The 22,844-nt window shown below is 46.2% G+C and overlaps 1 protein-coding gene across 5 annotated transcripts in view; it reads right to left on the bottom strand.

Moving 5' to 3' along the window:
- Window positions 1-22,844, bottom strand: part of CDK15 (cyclin dependent kinase 15) — a 113,187-nt gene that overhangs the window by 5,002 nt on the left and 85,341 nt on the right. For all 5 annotated transcript variants that reach the window (XM_058664860.1, XM_058664862.1, XM_058664863.1 and 2 more), the window contains 2 exons: window positions 16,808-16,856; window positions 10,288-10,427 (listed from right to left, as the gene is read on the bottom strand). In XM_058664860.1, the coding sequence (XP_058520843.1) occupies window positions 10,288-10,427; window positions 16,808-16,856 (189 nt within the window). The remainder of the gene's footprint in view (window positions 1-10,287; window positions 10,428-16,807; window positions 16,857-22,844) is intronic.

Genomic DNA, 22,844 nt, shown 5'->3' with positions numbered 1-22,844 from the left:
ATGTTTAGCACAGATGCAAGTTGTTTTCCAGGAACATCTGGTGAGTGAAATCCAGTTAGCAGACTGTGAGTGATGGAACCCAAGCTTAGTGACACCTTCCTGAATCAGAACCAGTAGATACCAAGGGCTGACTGCCGTTTCTACTCCATGCCTATGGCCTCCATACCTTCCCAGCATCAAAAAATCCTAAACTAAACCCTCCTAAATTGGGAACTGTCTATGTTCAGCATCCTGCCAGGCTCAGCATCCTGGCAGTTTGCATTTCCATACGCACCTATATTGGCTGTCAGCTGTTCCTAATGCTCACCACATTAAAGCTATGAATCAAGTCCTCCAATAATAAACCATTTTAAGAGATTCATCCACAAATGGGGAAAATAAGAATTCCTAGCAGATCACTTGAAGTGTAAGGAAGGTAACACATGCAAAACATCTTATGTGGTTCCTGACATACAACACATTTTAAATACACAGAAGCCATTGCCAGGAGCCTGGGCATAGTCAATGTCCTCTGAGAAAAACAGCAAGACACAGGAGCCCCAGTGTGACCCAGCACCTCCAAGGAAGGTGCTCGGGGCATTCTTTCACTTGGACATTTCTTCACAGTCCACTCAAATACGGGTTACCCAAAACCTCTCACAATTTACCAGAAATTCATGGTTCCATCCTTTAATGGAAAAAGCAATAAGTGCTTTCATAATCTTGTTGGCTGGAAACTTCTCACACCCTGAAGAATGAAATAAACCTGCTTTGCTGGGCCTGTACATCTGCCGTGGGTGCTGGGGGCAACCTATGTCTGTGGCTTCTCCTCTGCCTAAGGACACAGGTCCACTAAGCTGGGTTGTGGAGATGTCAGGTCTTGTCGAGGTGTGCAAATGTGTTGCCAGGGACAAGCTGCACATCCGGGTGCGCCTTTCTTCTGGTTCATGTCGTGGCCCGAAAAGTTGCACAGCTAAAATAAACAGTGTGCACACGTCACAAGAGGACTCTCAAATCCAAACTGCCTGGGGTCTTCTCTCAGGGCAGAGTGCACAGAGTGCACAGAGTGCTCTCTGGCCTGTGGGACAGTGGCAGGCAATGCTGGGACTTCCCCCAGGCTTTCCTGCTCCTCCAAATAGCAGACTCTGTAAAACAGGAAGTGTGTGTGTGTGTTTGTGAGTGTGTGTGTCTGAGAGAGAGAGAGAGAGAGAGAGAGAGAGAGAGAAACATTTGGCAGAATAATGCTGGGAAGGCAACTAGTTAATCAAAAGGATTTCGACTTGGCGGTGGTCTGCCAGACTCTTTCCCAACTCATAGAAAAAGCAAAAGAGAAGGAAAGGGGGGAGGTGAAGAAAAACAGTGAAAGAATTAAAGAAGAAAGAAGAGCGTGGCTCTCCTTCGGCAATCTCACAAATGCAAAATCTTCCACTCTGGTGACTCCTCATTAGTTACTGAATCTGACAGCATAATTATCGCAGCTGCTACCCTGCTTAGAATAAATAAATACGAAAGTGGTGTTTAAAAAAAATTTTTTGAGAAGGGAAATTCAGTCATCTAGACAGTCAGTAGGACAAGTTTATTTAAAACTTTTAGATTCTTACGTATTTAGATCATTGCCGAATGAGATAATGAGATAGTTGTCTTTCAGTCTAATTGAGTCCCTAAGCTCCTGGCTGTTGGATGTCACCCGTTTCAAACTTTGCTTTAACTTTCCTTCCTTTGGAAATCTGATCCTGCTCTCCATTTACTCTTCCTGGGCTGATAACCTGGGCAAGGCTCAGTGCACTGGAGTGCAGAAAAGTGACTTTAATAGGATTGAGGAGCTAAATAGCCTTTCACAGGAAACGAGATAATCAGATCTCCTTTCCTTGCCTGTAATGGTGACAAGAGAAAGCACAAGTGGATGAGCAAGCCAGAGAGGCAGAACTCTCAACGCAAGATGTCTCCTCATGTCGGGCGTCACGTGGTTTCAAACGCCTCCTTGGCTTCCTCTGTCCATCAGCAGGAGCTGCTCGGTGCATTTAATTATTCAGGGTGCATGGATCCTGCGACCACGAAGTAGTTTCAGCTCCTGTGTATGTATACAGGCCTTCCATCTTCAAAGCCCAGAGGATCACACAGCGCTTTAAATTGAAGTTGCTAACTAACATGGAGTGCATTTACAGCTCTGACTAGGGGCACGGTACACATGCATATCCGATTAAAGCGGATGATTTTTCCTTTTAAAATTAATTAGTGTCTATTTATCTTTTCCTCTCCCTCCTGCCTTCCATTCTCCTAGGACCGCATTTAGAGGAACCCTTGAATACAGTGAGTTAAAAGCTTTATAAAATAAACATCTCTTCCATCTGGGATACAGGAAATTGGGTTAACCCATTATGCAGATGGGGAAATGAAGGCTTATGGAGGCCAATACTGCATATTACTTTGGGAAAAAAAAAAAACCCGCAGATTCCTTAAACCTCAGTTCAGAGATCAGACTCCATGTACCATTTTGTTTTAACTCACTCTTACATAATGAACATAACCTATTACCAATTTTATTAAAAAAATTTTTTTTCTAATACCAACTTTAAAGAAAAAAATTGGAAAGGGAAAAATGTGGCCTGAAATCGCCCTAAATTAGAACACAATTTGTTACCTTTCAGACTTGTTCACAGGCATGATAATTTTCACAAATACATTATAATATATAATTTTATTAAGGCTTAGAAAAAAATATTTTAGGGGCCTGGCACAGTAGCCTAGAAGCTAAAATCCTCACCTTGAACACGCAGGGATCCCTTATGGGTTCTAATTCTAATCCTGGTGGCCCCACTTCCCATCCAGCTCCCTGCATGTGGCCTGGGAAAGCAGTGGAGGACGGCCCAAAGCCTTGGGACCCTACACCCATGAGGGAGACCTGGAAGAGGCTCCTGGCTTTGGATCAGTTCAGCTCTGGCCATTGCAGCCATTAAGGGAGTGAATTATTGGAGGGAAGATCTTCCTCTCTGTCTCTCCTCCTCTCTGTATATCTGACTTTCCAATAAATATAAAATAAATCTTAAAAAAAAAGATTTTATTTGTTTTACTTGAAAGAGTTTCAGAGAGAGACAAGGACAGAGAGGAAAAGATCTTCCATCCTCTGGTTCACTCCCCAAATGGCTGCAATGACCAGAGCGTGGCCTGTCCAAAGCTGGGAGTCAAGAGCTTCTTCCAGGTCTCCCACATAGGTGCAGGCGCCTAGCCTCTGGAGCATCCTCTTCTGTTTTCCCAGGCCATCAGCTGGATCAGAAGTGGAGTAGCCAGCTCATGAATGGCATATGGAATGCCAGTGCCACAGGCAAAGCATTGGTCTGCTACGCCACTGCACCAGCCCCATAATATATAATTTCGTATTTGTGTTTCTTATAGCATATGTCATAGTACAAACACCTAACACTTCTGTTAATTATAATTTTAAAAATATTTGCTTAAACGCGAGAGGAAGAGAGAGGTGGACAAAGAGAAATCGCTCAAATACTGGATCACTCACTAAATATCCATAGCAACTGGGGCTGGGCCAGATGGGAGCTGAACTCAATCTGAATCTACACTGTGGGTGGCAGTGACTCAGCAACTTGAGCCATCCGTTGCTGCCTCACAGTAGGAGCATCACAGGAAGATGGACTTGGGAGCAGAGCTGAGTCTCAAGCTGGTACTCAGAAGGTGGATGTATTGTGGAGGAGCCAAGTAGCCTGCTATCCACTTCACTGAACACTCACCCCAACTGTCACTGCAAATGGTGACATGGTGCTGAGTCAACAGGCCGACATTGGTCCACTTTGTGTTCTAATGTGTAAATTGTTCCTTTTATACTTTAAAAAAAAAGATTTATTTATTTTTATTGGAAAGTCAGACATACAGAGAGGAGGAGGAGAGATAAAGATCTTTCATCTGCTGATTCTCTCCCCAAGTGGCCACAATGACTGGAGCTGAGCTGATCTGAAGCCAGGAGCCAGAAGCCTCCTCCAGATCTCCCACATGGGTGCAGGATCCCAACGCTTTGGGCTGTCCTCTACTGCTTTCCCAGGTCACAAGCAGGGAGATGGAGGGACAGTGGGGCTGCCAGGATACAAATTGGCACCCATATGGGATCCCCATGCTGGCAAGTTGAGGAGTTTAGCAACTAGGCACCATTGAAATAACTACTTTTATAAATGTATATTTTAGATTCTCTGCCCCACCCCATTCAATTGTTTCTTTTAATAACGTCTAGAACTAAAAGTACAGGGTTGAAGGGTCTGACCCTTTTAAGGCTCCTGCACTGTGTGTTACAGTGATCTGCAAAGGTTTCCCCAGTTTACACCACCATCATCATTATCAACAGAGAACCACTTGACTACAACCTCACCAGCATCAAGAGTCACTGGGTTAAGGGAAAACAGAACCAGTTGAACAGTTCTTTGTATTTATTTGATGCCTAGTACAGATATTTTTTCTAAGTATCACATGCTCTTTTTATTTCCTCTTGTGTAAATTGCTACTTTATGCATTTGCCTCATTTTCCATTCAGTTCCTGGTGTTTTTCTTATTAATTTAAATGAGTTGAAGGGCAAAACAAAACTATAACTGCCATTGGTTTTAAGACATCTGAAAACTCAAGGGTGGCTGTGTATATTATTATAAATTTAAAAAAAAAGGAGCAGGGACTAAGATAGGATTGAGGGAGGAAGGGTTCAGTGGTTTTCAGGCATTCAACACGTGACCTGGGGACCTATGGAATCCTTCCTGGAAGGTTTAAAATTAAACAGAGCACAGGACTGGGAATTCAGATCTCAGGTTTAATCCTGGCTTTTCTAGCAAGTTCCTATGAGATTTTTCCAAGAACAATGAACAGCTCCTCTCTGAAACTTGCCTTCACAAATATTCTGGTTCAACCTTAAGCAGGTTGGACAATAAGGCAACACACAGAATGGGTTTGAAGGCAAGGACAAGTACACAAAGGGCTAAACCAAGCTTCATGAGTGTCGCTGCTGCTCCACTTGCCATCCAGCTCCCTGCTGCTGTTCTTTGAAAGGCAGCAGAAGGTGGCCTCAGTGTGTGAACCCTTGCACCCATATGAGAGACCTGGATGAAGTTTCAGCCTGGCCCAGCTCTTGCTGTTGTAGTCATTTAGGAACCAGCAAATGGATGATCTCTGTCTTTCTTTCTACCTCTCCTTCTCTCTAACTGCCTTTTAAATCATTTTTTTTTAGTTTAAATGGTTGCACTTTTGTAATAAGCATTAAAAAAAATAAAAAGACAATGTCAGTCAATGTTACGTAGTTATAAGAGAAACATGGCTGGAGCTGATTGGGCCTCCTCTGGCCCTCTTAATTCCAGTGTTCCATGGGATTGCATGGTCCTACAGCTGCTGATAGAATCCTCCTGTTTTCTTGAGGAGGAGAAGTTCCTGGGGGACAGGGCCCCGTTTCCTTAGCTGTTGTGCTATCAATCTCATACCTAATAGACATTCAGTAAACCATTAATGAATGGATGGGGGCATAATTTCCTGACCACAATAGAAATACAAGTGCATACCAGTTCCCGGGAATCAATGATAAGCAAAATAATAGGGAGAGATGTGGTACAGACCAGGGAAACAATGACTAAGATGTGGGAGAAACAGAACCTGTATTTGGGAAAAACGAGTTTGGAGGCATTTAGGATGGAAGTGACTGCTAGGAAGAGGTATTACATGGATCATCAAATACATTACAGAAAGAATACCAGAAGAAAGCCTGGAGATGTTTTATCAGACTGAAGCTAAGTATCACTCAAATGTTAATGGGCTGATGTGAACGAGGCCTGCTGAAACTGAGAGACTAGAATTTGGGGTGTCCCTAACGCAAGGGAACAGTGTGCTGTGCGCCTGGTGGCAGTATGGCCTGCTGGCTGTAAGTTTTTGCAAACTGACTTGTGGAACAATTGCAAGCTTTTAAGTTTTAAGGTCCATTCCCTTCCTCATTCCCCACCCCCCACCAAGATGCTGAAACCTGTTTGCAAAGAGAAGAGGGATTTAGTCCAGGAAGAAAGGGTAGAGCCTAGGATTTGGATAGCAAAATGGGACCAACCCAGAAAGAAAGGGAGACAGCCTTTGAAGTCTTGACGATCAAGCACTGTGGCTTAAGCACCAGACTCTTAAATCACGTGGCATTTACTGCCCACCCCCCCTTAAAAAAAAAAAAAAACTTTTCTGGATCAGTGTCTGAAGCTCAAAATGGCTGGGTTCCAAAATCTGCCTTAACTTTCCAATGACAACATTTGGACAGCTTCCTGGAAGAACCAAGTGCAGCCAGTTTCTAGAAGGGGCAGCCTAATGATTTTCTGGTCCCCTGGTCCCCTGCCCCCACCCCAGTCATTAAGCAGTATTCCTTCCCCAGAGCCCAAGTTCATGCTGAGGGCAGAGGGAATTAAATGAAGAGGCTGGACCTGCCGCTAAGATTAGAGTGCTGCCAAGGGCCTAATTTTAGGCCACAGCTACCCCAGCTGCCGCCCTGCCCGGCTGGCTCAGCCACGAGGACCACAAGTGCGGCTGGACTGTGGTGCTGGAGTGGGAAGAGCGGCTCCCCTGGCCATCTGTGAAAGCAATCAGCCTGCCATTGGGTGTGTTTTCAGAGGGACTATCAATAATTTCTCCTCCGACAAATGTTTCTTCAGGTGTTCAAGAGTCAATAAGGGAAAATGTCAGAACTTGGCGGAAGTTCCCACATGGCTTGCCATGCTAATATTCACGCTTTTTCTCTGGAGAGTGCTCCCCCAAAAGGGAAGGGGTTCTGGAATTCCTAGTTTTTCATGGCCAATAACCTGGTGATGAGTTCTCCCTGGCCCTAACGCTCGCTGCCACAACCTACGGAAAGTGCTGCTTGGAACTTCTCAGCTTGATGAGAATGGATGTGCATGGGTGGGTCAGTTCCTTCACTTGGGGAGGAGGGCTTTCTAACCCTGCTTGCAGCAGAATTCAGGCTGTCCTTCCGCCCTCTGCAGATTTCCCAGTCACAGGTTTCATGCTTTAATTGTCTTCTTCAGAGGGCAGACAATAAGAGCTGGCATCTTTCAGATCAAAGGGGGAAACAGAATATATTTTAAAGTGACAACTCTGTTATCCTGCAGCCAGAATAATAAAACGATGTAAATATAAGCCCCTAAATGAGTCTATGCTGAAATGCTACCTGGAAGTGAAACCTCCTGCACAGTTATGACAAGGTCACTCTCCCTGAAATCACTCACAGAACACGCCTCTGTTTGGACAGTTCTCATGCCTGGCATGGCCCATGCAACCATGGAGACGCTATGTCCTTGCAGGTTGGCAACTGTGATCATGGCAGGTGCTCTCTGTAGGCAAAGTAGGCGCTTGAGGAAATGCTCCCTGGGGCTGGCAGAGCAGGGAACGCCTCAACCTGCACCACTGGCATCCCCTGTGGGTGCTGGTTCAAGTCCCGGCTGATCCACTTCTGATCCAGCTCCCTGGGGATGTGCCTGAGAAAGTTGTGGAGGATGGCTCAAGTGCTTGACCCCCTGCACCTACATGGAGGACCCAGATGAGACTCCGTGCTCCTGGCTCTAGCCTGGCCCAGCACTAGTCCCTGCTGCCATGTGGGGAGTAAACCAGCAAATGGTTTACTTTCTTTCGGTCTCTTTTCTCTCTTTCTCCTTTATTTCTGTACCTCTGCCATTCAAATAAATCAATCAGTCATTTCAAAACATGCCCATTGTCAGGGGCAAAGAAAAAGCAGGATGGCACTGCCAAGCCACGGTGATGTGTCCCAGGAGAGAGCACAGGCTCATAGTGAGGGTCCCTGCCATGAGGGTACACACACTGGCCCTGGCAGCATCTCTGTTTCTTCTCATTTTCTTTTCAGTTTTGCTGGTAGCTTTGCTTTTCCTATCTGCTTGTTCTGTGTCCTGTGAGCCGAATTCTCTCCATACTTCTGCAGCCCTCCCCATACACATGCACACACGTGTGTGCGCGCACGCAGACACACTCACATCCACATTGCATCCGCCCGCCCCTGTCTCTTGGCACCAGCTCTTTCATCTTCTCCCTCAGGGACTGGAGATGTCGCTGCAGGAAGTGCTTGTCCGCCGAGGCAGCAGCAGCGGAGCCCTGTGGCTTTGACAAACCTCATTTAATTGGGAGGAAGCCAGGAGAATTTGAAAGAACTGAAACATCCACGAAACTCCTTTTATCAGGCATAATTTAAACTCTGCATGGAAAAACCCCTATATGTATAAAGAAAAGTCAACTTCCCTCCTGCTGTGAGCACTCCTCAGCTCCCCCCCTCCAGCGCAGGCAGGCTGCTGTAAGATTCCATCTTTTCATTTTTCTAAAAGTGTCAAAGTAGATTTGGGCTCTGGGGCTGTGAGAACAGGGAAGGAATACAGATGGTTCTGGCTCTCACCCATGCGTGTGAGCTAGCACACACACAGACACACATATGGGTACACACACACACACTGGAGTCTCTCTCTCAGTAGTCTTGCTTGCCAGCCACCTGGAGGACTCCGACCCATTGCTCAGCACACATCAGCCTGGACAGTTGATTGCTTCTCCCTAATTACCTTTTGTTAGGCAAAGCCGGAACCCAGAACACTCTGCAGCTTGCCAACCCTCTCAGTCTGCAGAATAATAGAGCCTGGAGGAGAGCTGGTGGGACAAGTTTATTTAAGTGGCAAAAAAGATGTGTGTGTGTGTGTGTGTGTGTGTGTGTGTGTGTGTACCAACCAAGTGTGAACACTTGGATGAAGTGGCAGTGCCAGAAGTCTCAAGCCCGGGAGAAGAAAGCTAAGAAGGCGGTGGCTCAGCTCAGCTCCATTTGGGAAAGGACAGTTGGGAGGGGAGAGGGGAGGAGGAGGTGCAAGCAGGGGCCTGGGCATCAGGAGAGGAGGGAGACTCTGCCAGCCACACCTTTTATTCCTCCCTCCCTTTCACCTTGTAAGGCCCACTTGGGAGTCCCCTGCAGTCTGATCTGGCTCTCTGGCTCTCCGGAAGGGACTGGAGTCCCTGCAAAGTGCTGGGCATGCATCAGGCTCTCTGGACAGCTGCAGCCCATGACACCCAGCCTTGGACTGCTGAGATATGATTTGTGCTAAAGCGTGTGCACGGGTACCCTGGCTCTTCTCTCTCGCCCTCTTTTCCGCCCACCCCATGAGATCCTGGGGGCCCAAGACAAGTCTCTTGTTTTCCTCAACGTTTTATGGCACTTTATGTGTTCTTGACACTTCATGGCAACTTAATAAATTCTAACGACTGGCTCTTCATACCGGGTTAAGTAAGACATTAACCTCCGTTATATGATTATGGTTATTTTTGGAGATCTTAAATGACTCACTCAAATAATAATAAAATACCTCCACGAAGCCCAAACAATGGGCTTTGGACTAGTGCAGGCAAGGGTACTAGACAGGGCACAGCTGCGCTGCAGGGGCTCCTTGTCCTGCCTCCTTCCCCTCACCATCTCCCATCCTCCCCCCAACCAACCTTATTGAGCCCCCTCTTCCCTGCCTCCTTGTCTCCCATCCCTGCTCCTCTTCCCTCCTATGAATCCTAACTGTTTTCCATTGAATGCTGGATGTTCTCAAAGAAACCCCACGAAAGGCTAGGGTTCCCCCTGCCACCCCCTAAACACAGCCTTGCCTGCATTGCACTGCCCACATCCTCCACACAGCCCTTCCTGCCCACATTCTCAGCATACAAGGAGAGCTCCGAATCACGGGATCTCTCAGACTGCAGATTTGGAGGATGACTTTAGGCCTCGGGCAGCCCAGCTCCCCAGAGCTGGGTAACTTGGGCTTCCCAGTGGGCGGCCAGCCTGGGAGGATGCTGCCCCTCCCCCAGCACCCGCCTCAGCGGGCACTTCCTTCTACAGCGTCGTGTTACCAATCAAGAAGGCTCAGTTCTCCTCTCGTGACATATCCGTGTCACCTATCAGCTTACTCTTGATGGAAAGGGAGAAGGGGCTTGTGAGAGGCTTTGGTTTGGCTTCCCCTGGCAGCTGCTGGCTAAAGTAAACAACAGGGAGGCAGTCTCATGTGCCCTGCTTGCATTGTGGCCCCAAGGGTCCTTGTCCCCTTCCCCCAACCCGTGCTCAGGAGTTTTCAGAAACTCTCCCACAAAACTCAGGCAAGATCGGGTTCTGTCTTCCTTCCCCCAAGAAATTCCATCTCCAAATTTATTTCCGGGTTAGATTTTAGGATTTTTTTTACTGGTGTTGAGGAAAAAAAACACCCACTTGGGTTGCCAAGACATTGCACATAGTTGCAAGTCCACACATGCATGCACACGTGCGCACATGTGCCTCCACTCACCATCAGGAAGCTGATACAGCTGGGAGGGCAGCACACTGAAATAATCGTGTGCAAGCGCTTCCTGGGCTGAGACGCGATCTCGGGGAAATCCCTTGAGCATTTGGGAGGCCAGGTCTTCTGCTTCTGGCGCCTTGCCCAGCCTGGAAAACAGGGATAGAAAAGGAGGGTTTCTCCAGGGGTCATCCTTCTGAGAAATCCAGGTGGGAGAGACAGAGACCCAGAAAGAAGAGATGGAGACTTAGAAGGGTGTTCCAAGGAGAATTTTCCCTGGCATGACTAAAGTGGAGAGGGGACTGCACAGTGGGAAAAGGATTCCCACATTGAATGTCTTACCTGCCCTGTGATTAAAAGGAACACACAAAAATCTCAGTGCTCAATGCCTGGCTCCCAGCCCTCTGTGCTGTCTCTGAGCACAGAGCGCATGTGAAAGGCACAACAGGAGCATTACAGATGCAGTCACGTGGTATCGTGGTTTCTCCTTGCAGGGATGCAGCAGCTCTGACCAAGGAAAAGACTGATAGACTGCATGTTCCAGGCTAGGGACCTAAGGACAGTAGAGAGTTCTGGAGAGGGAAAAGGAGAGAAACGAGCTTCCAGAGGGTGATGCCTGGATGGGAAATAACCTCCACAGCAGCATTTCTGGAGTTTACTTCCCACCACTGTTCACAAACCCTGCCCCCCTTGTGGGAGCTCCTCCTAAAATGGAGCAGAGGAGAGAGATCATGAATTCTCCCAATTCCAGGAAGAACTACTCCTCAAGTTGATTTGGAAGGTGGTTGGCTCTGGAGGATGCAAGGCAAGACTGTGCCCTGGTGGCCTGAGCCAGTGGAGGCATCAGGAGCCCTTAGTACATGACCACAGCCAGGTCCAGTCGCTACGAAGGGCTGTCTGAAATGCACCCCACCTAATCAGCAATGTGATTAGGATTAGGGGTGGACCCTTCAGAGGTGATTAGCGCAGGAGGTGGAGGTCTCATGAATCAGATTAGTATCTTTTACAAAAGCCACTCGTGGCACCCAAGACACAGCAAGACAGCATCTGTGATGCCAACACAGCCTAGGCAGACACTACGCTCACTGATCATGGACTTGGGAAGAAAACAATTCCCTGGCTGAGGAATTTTGTTGTAGCTACCAGGACAACACAGCCTTGGGATGCAAGGAGATCAGGGGTGGCTTTCTGGAGGAAGCAGCATTTGAGCTGGGAGCTGCAGTTCAAGGGGCAAGCATTGCCTGTAGAATTCTGCAACATTCAGAGTGGAGTGATGGAGTAGAAAAGAGAATTAACAGAGAATGAAGGCTCCTGGATTGGCCTTGGAATAAGAGGTGGAGCAGAGGTAGAAGTGGCTGGGGAGGGTGGCAAGAGCTTATCCTTCAGGCCTGTGGGTCTTCACGGTCCCTACTTACTCACAGGTGTTTGAAAGCCTTGCCAGTCACTCCAGGTCATCCATTTGCACCACCCATAGAGAAGATTACAAGTGCGAACCACAAGAGTTGCAATGAGGCAGATCCTTGAAGGTCCCCACGGGACATGTTTGCCATTCCAAATTAAGGCGCACAGTCATGAAACACCTTAGCAGATCCTCAGTCAAGCAAAATAGATGGGTTGACTTAGTGTCAAATATCCCAGAAGAGAGCAGGGAACAGCAGATAGTGCTTACCTTTGCAGGTACCAAAGTGCAGGGATGTTGGGAGAGCTGGCCTAGAGTTGTGATTTGCTTAAGATTTACATATGATTTACATAACAAACTTTTCAGTGTTTGAGTCCCAGCACATAAAACTATTTCTTCAGGCAAACGTTCAAACTCAGGAGTAATTGCTTCCTAGATAACTTGGAGAAGAAAGCCCCAATCCTAAACTAATTTCCAGGCCAGTTAGGATGGCAAGGAAGCTGGGTGGAGGGCTGCTCATGAACAGAAGAAAAGTCTAGCACGTGTATTATCCCTGTCCAGTATTTTCAGGTGCAAGTGGTAGGGGGTTGGAGGGGGAAAGTTAGTACAAATCACTAGAATCCAATGTTTGTGTGGCAAAAGACTCAGGGAAAAGCCCCTGAAACAAAACTGTAGCTGGCCCACCCATGTGATTGGGTGTGTTCTAAAACTGGAGCCCAAACCCACTTTCTGCAGCCTTACAGGCTTTCTGGTTAAATATAAATTTCTGGGATTTGGAGAAAGTGGGTAGGTGGTGATTGGGGGCAAGGTGTCTGCCAGCCAGCAATTGCCATGCCAATCATCCATGGCTTCCCTTCACCACGGTAATAATGGCTCAGAACTGCTCCTGAGACAAAGTTTGGGGGCTGCAATCTGAACTTATTTTCATTTGGATCCTATTTACATAGGAGTCTGGGGAAGCCAGGAGAGACTGATGGAGACATTGCAGGGACTCCCTTTCTTATAAGAAGTACAGGCAAATGAGAGAGAAAAGAGGGGGTCAGACCAGGGATAGGAGAATCTCTCTTTAGGATTTTTCACCTAAAACTGAGCCTCCCCCATCACTTCTAGCATCTTCATGATTTGCTTCAGTCTCCTGGTCTCCAAACTCACTTCTCCTGCCCCATACCACTTCTCCTGCTCCATGGCTGGCGGAAGTGATGATGAGGGCAAAGTACGTGGAAGAGGTGCTTCCTCTGGGAGTCAAGTTTATGTAGAAGTTAAATCCATATCCTCTGGCACATGGGGTTCCCAGTAGGATCTGCAGCAGACCCACCAATCCTGACCCTTGGCAGGTGTCCTCAGACTCTCGTTCTTACTTTCAGTATGGTGCCATCCTCTCTGGGGGTTAAGAGCCCCAGGGACACCAATGATGTATCTCTGAGCACACATGTTGATTTACAGACACCTTCCACACTGAGTTATTTCTCCTTCTGCCATCTATGGTCTTGCTTGCTAACCACTGCCTTTAATTTCACATTCCCACCCTTTGCCACTACATCAAATCTTTCTAGCACAATTCTGCATTGGTTAGCATCCCTACTTGGGAAAGGAGAGTTGGCATAAAAGAATTAATATGGTACATGTTAATTTGCCTCCTATGGTTGTTCCATTTAGATAACATAACAACAATGTAAACCTGGTGAAGGTTACTGAACATGCCAGCAGTATCTTATAGTTAGGAGAATCCTCCCATCCAATCAGTGTGTGTGTGTGTGTGTGAAAGGCAAAGAATCCTGGGATGCTTGTGATAGCATTTCAAGGAGAGATATTCCATGGCCAATATAGCATGTGTATATTGTAGAACATTTAGAAAAATATCCAGAAAGAAATACATATCCCACCACATGAAGATGACCTCCTTCATGCAAAAATAATGACTGTTGTTTCGGAAGGTCAAGTTACATGTTGTTTTAGGCTGTTTTTTTCCACATCTTCCACATCATCAACTTCTTCCAGTGACTAGGATGCAGTTTTAATGACTACATCACACTCAGTTATGTGAGCATACCCAAATCTGTACAGCCAGGGCCTTTTTATGAGCTGTTTCCTTTTTGTTGGGGTTAGGCTAGAAAAGTACTATTCAAATCACACTGCGCCAAATATCCTCAAAGAAAAATCTTTGTGCGATTATGCGATTGTTTCCTTAGGACAAATTCTTAGAACTGAAACTTCTTGGATTCACACTAGTCTCTGGAAAACTTACAGCAATCTCCTTTTCTGTGCTCTGTCTCTGAGAGTTATCCAGGATAACAAGTTCAATCCACTTCAGCCAATCTGAATTGCCATAGGCCACATGGCTTATGAAAGTCATAAGAAGTATTAAAATTGTGCAGTGAGCCTAAAAGATGTGCTAAATGCCAGGACTTCTATCTGTGATTTTAAAATTTCAGGATCCAGACACAAGCAGAAAAGAAGGAAAACCAGGCTTTGTGATTGCATGAAACACTATCTACTAATCCAACACCACACATCTGCTCTCTGGTTGTTCTTAGGGGTCCAAGGCAATCAAGACAACCATTCTAATTTCTTCACACAACCTGGCTCTTCCACTCCCATGCTGCTCTTGGCCTTTGTGGTGCAGATTGAGGCTGCCACCTTGGAAAACAGAGTTCTGCATTTTTTTCCCTAAAAAGAGAAGAGCAGATGTAGAGCCTGTACTTCCTTATGCCCTCAGTTTAGGATGAGATAGAGTAGACACGATGACAAGAAATGCAGTATAATCAGCTTTCCAGATATGATGATTTTGCATCTGGAAACTCAACCAATTGTGGATTGAAAATCTTAAAAAAAGAAAAAGCATCTATGCTAAAATGTATAGGCTTTTCCCCCTTGTCATTATTCCCCAAACAACAGAGTTTAGCAGTTATCTGCATAGCAATTACATGATATGGGTTAGATTAATAATCCAGAGATGACTTAGGGAATATGGAAGGATGTGAGTAAACGTGAGCTCATTTATATCAGGGACTTGAGCATCTGTAAGGGTTGGGTGTTCTGTGGGAGGTGGCAGTGCGACTGCCTACACATCCAACACCAAGAAGAAACAACCCAGAGAAGGTGTTCTACAAGGTGCCTATCTAAACGTTGAGTGTGCACCTCTTAGGGCCACGGTAAAGAGGTCACCATGAAACCTGCAGTGAGGCCCTGAGATCCATTCACAGGGCTTGACTCTGTTGCACCCCCAAAGGAATGGTGGAGAAAAGCCAGCAGTTCTCCCCACACTTACCATCTGAATCAACTGGCAATCCACAGAGACCTGAATACCAACATTCCTGCCCCCACCACTAACAGTTGGACAACCCTGGACATGTTACTTAACTTCTTGGACCTTAGCTTTCTCCTCTTTGTCACAGGATTGCCTTGTATAAGGGTGGAATGTGACCATAACTGCATACACGCTCTGCTGAGCACATGGTGCACCTGCCACCTAATACTAGCCTCCCCAACTCCCCCCAGGGCCCTTTGCCAAGTTCAGCACTTTCTGCTGTCCTAACCTAGGCCAACACTCTCACATCACTTCAAACCTCGGAACTATTCTGTTTGTGCCCTGTCCAATGCAATAGCCACTACTTGCATGTGACCACTGAGCCCTCGGAAGGTGGCTAATGCAAACGAATGACTAGATTTTAAATTTAATATGAAATGATTTAAATGGCGACTGAGTCTAAAACAGCGCAGCTCTGGATGTGAATCATTCCTTTGAAGACCTGAACTGAGAGAAGCCACAAGTCTGAGCCTAAGTAAATTGAAATTGCCAAAAGCAAGGGAATGTATAGAGGAGGTGGGGGTCACTGGGCCAGAAAGACCAGAGGGATATTCAGAGGAGTTCAAGTCCTGCTCAGCCCTAGAAGGAAGGGCTTGGGGGAGCAGAGCAGGAGGCTGGAAGCTCTGTCTTCTGCTGCTGGGCAGTGGCAGCAGGAGCAGCATAAGGTGGAACTGTGGTTTGCAGGTTTGGAACAATTTAATTTGGAAGACAAGAGTAAAATGAAAAAAAAGCTGTATTGACATCCAAATCTCTCCAGCTCGGTATCAAGGAGTAAGAGTTGGCACATCTTGCCTGAAATGATGAACAACAGTTCCCTGGTACCTGTCTCCAAATAAGGGGGGAAAAGGGTTCAGGTTACCCAAGTATTGTGCATGTGCAATAAGGGAGGGGCACACTGACACCCTGGAGGACTTGTCCCTCTGGGTTAAAGGTTTTAGGTTGTCCATAGATCCCCAAGTCCCACTTATTTCATTGTTTGTGTCCTGGTAGCCATGCCACAGTGTGAAGGCCTTGCCAAGCATGTCAGTAGTGGGATGGAGAATGCGAACAAGTCTGGGTGAGGTTGCCTCCACCACATTTCCCGGCCAGGATGGCTCTGTCACATGCTCACTTGGGATCCTGGCCTGGGAAGCCCCTCCCCTACCCACCTGTGTGAGTGTGTTTTTCTTTGACATTTGAGCTCATTTCTCCTGTCTCTGATGTTTTCCCCCACTGCCCTGTTTGCCTCATCACTGAAGCAAAAAGAACAGAGCCTTGGCTAATTACGCTTAGATCAAATAATGCTGGTTATTGTAATTGGTCACTGTCCGAAAACACTGGAGTTCTTCTGCACCCCGAGGTTGCCTGGAATGGCTTAGTTAGCTAACTATTCCCGGAATGTCTCTATTATCTGTTTTACTTTGCAAAAAGAAACTAGGGATTTGTTGAAAGCTGGTAATAAAAGTCTGTCCTGGTCTGAGGGGAGACCGCGTACAGAGGGCCTGGGAAAGCATGACCTCCATGAATCAAGTCCCCCCTCCAATGGCCACTCAATGAGGTTATTGGGTTTCTCTGTGTCAGAGAATAATAAACCCACTAGGTTTTCTCGCAGGCCAACTGAATCTCATTCTCAGGGACTGGGGCATGGCTGGGAGGCTCAAAATGATTTTAATGACCAAACTCATTGCAAGTAAAATGGTTCCTAGGAGAAAACGAACAGATTCCCTCCCTCCCAGGAAAATGGCTCTGGGATCCAGAGCCTCACACTCAGGCATTTACATATTGCTGTTCAGGGAGATGTCCCTCCAGCCTGCTTAACTGTATCCTTCCAAAGCAATGCTCACCTGTCGCAGATGGTCTGTAGGCTTTGAGGTTTCAGTGGTGGGAACCATTCTGGAAAGCACACAAAGAAACTATTCATTAACAACCAAAAACCAAAAAACAACCCTAAGGTCTTGTTGTCAGAAATGCTGTTAAAATCCTAAATGCTCCTCTTGGCTTGGGGTAAAGAAGGAGCAGGGGTCCGGTAGGCCAGCTAGTATCCTTTAAGGCCTCTTCTCCTCAGCTTTGGCATATGGTGAAAGGTTGCTACTGTGAGATGAACCATGTGTTCCCCCCAAATCCTGGCCCCCAAAACTTCAAAGGCTTCTTTGGAAACAGCATGCCACTGCAGATACAATTACTTCAGATGAAGTCCTGAGGGTGACCCAATTCGATGGGCAAGATCATGAGAAAGGAAGAGACCATGAATGCACAGAGTATGGGGTATCTAAAGCCGAGTGAAGGCCCCGAACAGACACTCCCTCACTGCACTTGGAAGGACCCTGTTCTGCAGACACCTCTGTTTTATACCTCCCAGCTTCTAGAACTATGAGACAAAAAATGTTCAGGTTGTTTACGCCATCCCCCTTAAACTTAGAAAGCAGAACTTTGTGAGGACAACCCTAGCAAACCAGTAACAAACACAGGTCTAAATGTTTGTGGGAAAAGCCAAATTCAAAAGATAAATTTATGCTGATGCAAAAAAAAAATTGAAACCCATCCACAGGTTTTCATGATATGCATTTTCCCATGAACTTTTGAAGACTCCCCCACTACAGCTGAAAGATTCGGAGAAATCAACCTTTAGCTAACACCTACAGTGGAGAGCAGGAACCAAGTGCTGGGGAGAATAGAAAAGAAATCTCCGTGGCCTAGCGGCTAAAGTCCTCGCCTTGAACGCCCCGGGATCCCATATGGGCGCCGGTTCTAATCCTGCCAGCTCCACTTCCCATCCAGCTCCCTGCTTGTGGCCTGGGAAAGCAGTCGAGGAAGGCCCAAAGCCTTGGGACCCTGCACCCGCGTGGGAGACCTGGAAGAGGTTCCTGGTTCCCGGCTTCAGATCGGCATAGCACCGGCCCGTTGCGGCTCACTTGGGGAGTGAATAATTGGACAGAAGATCTTCCTCTCTGTCTCTCCTCCTCTCTGTATATCTGACTTTGCAATAAAAATAAATAAATCTTTAAAAAAAAAAGAAAGAAATATCCCTCCCCTGGCAGAGTTTGTAATTCGTTTGGGAGAACAAAGTAGACACACCTGCATGATGCGTCATGCTACCACGTCTCAAAGGCTCAGACGGGGGACAAGGAGATGGGGCTAATTTTAGGTCACTGGAAGTAAAAATGGGAATGAATTCTGGTTGATTAATCCAAAGTGAATGATAATAAAAATTAGAACTGTCATGGGAACACTAGTCTACAACACTGTCATTTGGGTACATCTATTTCTATCATTTGTGATGTTGACATTACTAACCCACTATCTAACCCAAACTGAACCATTCTGAAAGGGAATAGACTTACTAAAAAATATGGGTCAGATGGCTGTCTCTGTGTAAGGCTGCCAGAGGGGCTATGGAAGAATTGGGTGCTGCCACCCTTTCCCAAACCCCCTCTTCTTCCCACTCTGCCCTGGAAGAAGAGTATTCCAGCTCTCAGAGGATGAATATATAGCTGTCTGATATTTCATGGGCTTGGAATGCAATTGCTTAAGTTTTAGAGAGCTCTTCTCCCAGCTCTTGTACAAACAGGATAAACCAAGACTTTATCACATCCAAGAGTGTAGTTCAGAGTTGCGGCCAAAAACCTGTTTTGGTAATACAGACATATTAGTTTTGGTTTGTACAGAGAAAGATTTCTCAGTGGTTGGTGATGGTGCCAACAGGTAGTCAGTGTTCCTACTTTTATGCTTATCTTCACATGATTTCATTATTTGAGGGAAAGCATATGTAACCGATTGGCTGGCAGGAATGAATCTGGGCTGAACAGGTGTAAAGTTTTTCTTGCCATCAATCCTGAAAACAATACACAATGGCAATTTACATAGTGTCTACATCCTGATAAGTTTTATAAGTAGCCTGGTAATGATTTAAATGACCCAGGAAGATCACTCAGATTCACAGATTATGTGCAAAGTCTACACCATTTATCTAAGGGACTTGGGCATTCATGGACTTCCGTATCCATTGCGGGGGGAGGGGGGGGGCGGGGAGCTGGAACCAACCCCCTGTGGACAGCAGGGGACAAGACCATATTACTTTGTAATTTCAAAAGTAAGTTCAATTAAGAGTTGAATTTATAGTACTAAGAGTTGTAGGGTGAAAGGAGTGATCAAAGAAAGCGACTTAAGCTGTTTCTAAGTTCAGATGCAATCAAATGTGAACCGCTCTGCTAGCATTTTGTAGTCCCAGGTGGGTATTAAGGAAAGCACTTATGTATACCAAGTTATTTACTCTCTGTTAAGTTTGATTTTGTCTAAATTTAAAACAGTTTGTAAAGATAAGAATAGTGGGCATTTGTTTAGTATGTTTACTTCCAAACCTCTTTCTGCTGCTTGTTTACAGTTCTGCCCTGACCAAGCAAAATTAGGATATCTCCTCATTCTGTCATTTTCCAATTTCCAATCAGCATAATGAAATCCATTTCAATCCTCTGCTGTTTTCTTTGTTTCCCTTCTTACAGCTCTACATGCTATGGGTTCTTTGTTTTTTTCTTTCTTTTTGACATTTAGTATTTTTAAGAATTAACTTATTATTAGAGAGAAAGAAGGGAGGGGAGTGGCGTGAAGGGAGACCACTCCTATCCACTCTGCTTCTCCCCAGATGGCTAAAACAGCTGGAGCTGGGCCGGACTGATGCCTTTAGCTAGGAACCACTTTAGGTCTCTCATGTGGGTGGCAGGAACCGAATCATCTGAGCCATCACTGCTGCCTCCCACTGCTGCATAAACAGGAAGCTGGAGTCAGGTGCCAGAGTCAGAAAGCAAACTTGGGTACCCTGATTCAGGATGTGGGCATCTTAACCAGTGTCTTCATCGCTAGGTTAAATGCCCACCCAGGCTTTCCAATACTACTTATAACTTTATTGTTGTTCTTGTGAAATCTGGGTTATAACTGAATTAGCTACTGATGGGTTTGAGGTTCAGTTGAGGCCTGAACCACATCAGCCCCCAGGTTCCTTAACCCAAATTGCAGGTCGGAGTCACCCCAAGAGGATGCCACCGAAACAGTTCAGTGACTTAAGGAATCAAAAGTACCTGCTTCAGCATATTCAACAAAATAGAGCCAATTAGCATTTCCCTCCTCCGTTCCTTCAAGAAGCGGTGGGCAGTCTAATTGGCCTGGTAATACACTAGAACCCTGGATCCAGGTTTTGAATCCCTCCTGTGCCACCTACCCGTTGTATGACCTGCAAGTGGTACTGCACCTTACTGGGCCTCACTTTTCCCCTCTGCAGAAGGTGGCTAATTACAGTTCCTGTCGCACAGGGGTGTGAGAACCAGCATCACAGCTATGGGCCAAGCATTTGCTCAATGACTGTCATTTTCCAGCCTCATTCCTTCGCCAAGTGCCACAGTTCTCTCTGCTCTGAGAGGATTGCTACTTCGTTGCCATCTTTGGAAACCTTCTGTAGCTGTTTCCTTCTCCTTAACTTCTAACTGCTTCGAGCTCCTATTCTTAGAAGCTTGGTTTAATTTGTTCTGTATGTTCTGTGTGTGGGTGAGAGGTGTGTTTCCTAGCTGAGTGATATAGTAACGTAAACACATGCCCAGGCTCTGATTTCCCTTCTGCTTCTTATGAACTCTGGGATTTGGAGAACATTGCTTAACCTCTGGTTGAGTAACAGAGAAAGTTTCCAAGTTTGTGAAATGGGAGTCATTTTCCTAGCCATTGGGAGGATTAGGGAAGATGGAGCAGCTGGCACATGGGGCTGGCACTCCAAGGACTGTTAGTCTCAGGCTTCTCCTCCCTTCATGCTCATACTTCTCATTTTTGCAGAGGTAGCATGATCTAACAGTGGCTTTCAGCCAGAGCTGCCTAGAAGCCTCACCTGGGGAACTTGCACAAGCAGGGCAAGCCTGGCTCCACCCCTGTGTGCCTGATTTTAATGGGCCTGGGGAGGGTCCAGGCATTGGTTAGCTGCTGTGCTGTTACTTTGTCCTTAATGGTCTCCAGATGTTTTCAGGCAGGAGCTAAGACAGAGGAACTGCTGGCCCAGAGCAAGGGCAGGGCCAGACCTCGCAAGCAACCACACATCTTGGGGGCTCTTTTCCTCCAGTGAGGCTGTTGTGAGAATTCCATTCTTCAATAAAACAAAAATCACAGAACACAGGGTCTGACACGTGCTGCACAGGTCGCTCACGATGTGAATGAGGAAGTAACATCAGGGAGAGGAGATCTGTTTTCATACTTTCTCCCGGGACCCAGGAGGATCTGCGTTTGGGACTCGGGACTGCATGCTGGCGATCTGCAGATTTGTGCTGTCCTTGCCCTCCACTATCTGTTTTGTAGCTACATGAGCGGAGATAATGGGGGGTTTGATGTGTGCAGGATCCACCAGGGAGCTGCTGGGAGGCTCAGCCTAAGCCCAGGGCTTGTTTGTGGCCACCCTCCCACTCCGATGCAGATAGCCTGCTGCTGAATGACCTTGACTCTCTCCCATTGATTTTTCCCAGTAGTTAAGCTGCAAGCGATCAATGCAAGAATGATCCACAAACAGATAGGCATTTTACACAGCGCCATTTCAAGAGGAGGCTGCTCCTCTGGCTTTAATAGCCTCTAAAAATAATAGGGCTGGAGGTAGTTTGTTTCCCTTCTCCTTCCAAAGATGATAGTAAATCATTACACCAGACTTTTCTCCCTCTCCTCCCTTGGCAGTTTTCTTTAAAAGAGCTTTCATTTGAGTGCAGTTGGAATTCAAGGCAGGAAAAACTATGGATGAGGCAAAGAAATCTAAAAAGGCAGAACATCTTAATTTCCAAATGAAGCAGAATGAAACAAAGACAAGGGTGGAATGGGTACTAGCATTGTAAAAATAGTGCATTTTTCATAAATGTTTAATACAGCTCATTTCACAAATGACTCATATGGTAACAGTCAATAGAGATTTGTTGATGGATTGATAAAACATCCCAGGACCATTCTGAGTCTTAGCTTAAGGTAAAACATTTTCTAGTTACTATAGTCTTGCCATGATCACCATCACCCCAAGGTTATCTTGTAGTGTAGTCTACTGAATTCCATCTCTGGAATTTCCTGAATACAATGCATTCTTGAGATACCATATATTTAAATAGTTGATAATGTTGTTAGGCTCATTTTGCTATCTCAAGTAGTAATTTTAAAATGGCACTGCAAAAACTCTGTAGCTCTGTCTCCCCCACCTGCAGCTCACCCCTACTGGGAACACACACACACACACACACACACACACACACACACACACACACACTCATCCCCTCCCTGCAGCTGGCATCACTCCTTCTTAAGGAACTGACACAGAAGCTCCCCAGTCTCTGGCCAAGTGGTCTCTGCCAGGCTATAGGTCGTTCCTGGCTTCTGAAGGGCAGTGCTCTCACAGAGGATGCTCTTTGACATATGAGTTTGGTGCTGCAACTCATAGTTTCTGTGGTTTCTGAGAAAAATGTCTCATCCACTGACACTCACTCCTAAGGTCTCTGTGAGGAAGAAGAGGTGGAGCTGTGGATGGGCACAGTCATGGGTCTCCTTTCCAGGGCCAGTGTCACAGTGTATATGTGCACACTGCAACAGATGATTTTTTGAGCTACTGCTGGAGTATGCTCTTCAGTGTTTTTATCATATTTAATGGTGCATTATTTGGCATCTGCCCTTTCATGCCAACTCTGCATATACCATGGGTCATGAAAACATGCACAAAAAATGCATATCACAAAGAAAATCTACTGCATTTTAAAAATATTTTGTACCAAAAATGAGCACATTTTAGAACTCCACTTTTCCATGAACTTTTTAAAGTGTCCACTTATGTAAAGGCTACCACATGTAGTTCCTGACCTTTTTCCAGTGAGTCTATGGTGCTATGAT

This window comes from Ochotona princeps, chromosome 5, assembly GCF_030435755.1.
Source record: "Ochotona princeps isolate mOchPri1 chromosome 5, mOchPri1.hap1, whole genome shotgun sequence".
In the NCBI taxonomy this organism is placed as follows: domain Eukaryota; kingdom Metazoa; phylum Chordata; class Mammalia; order Lagomorpha; family Ochotonidae; genus Ochotona; species Ochotona princeps.
Note: the sequence above shows the minus strand (reverse complement) of the source record. Positions and strands in the feature narration are given on the sequence as shown.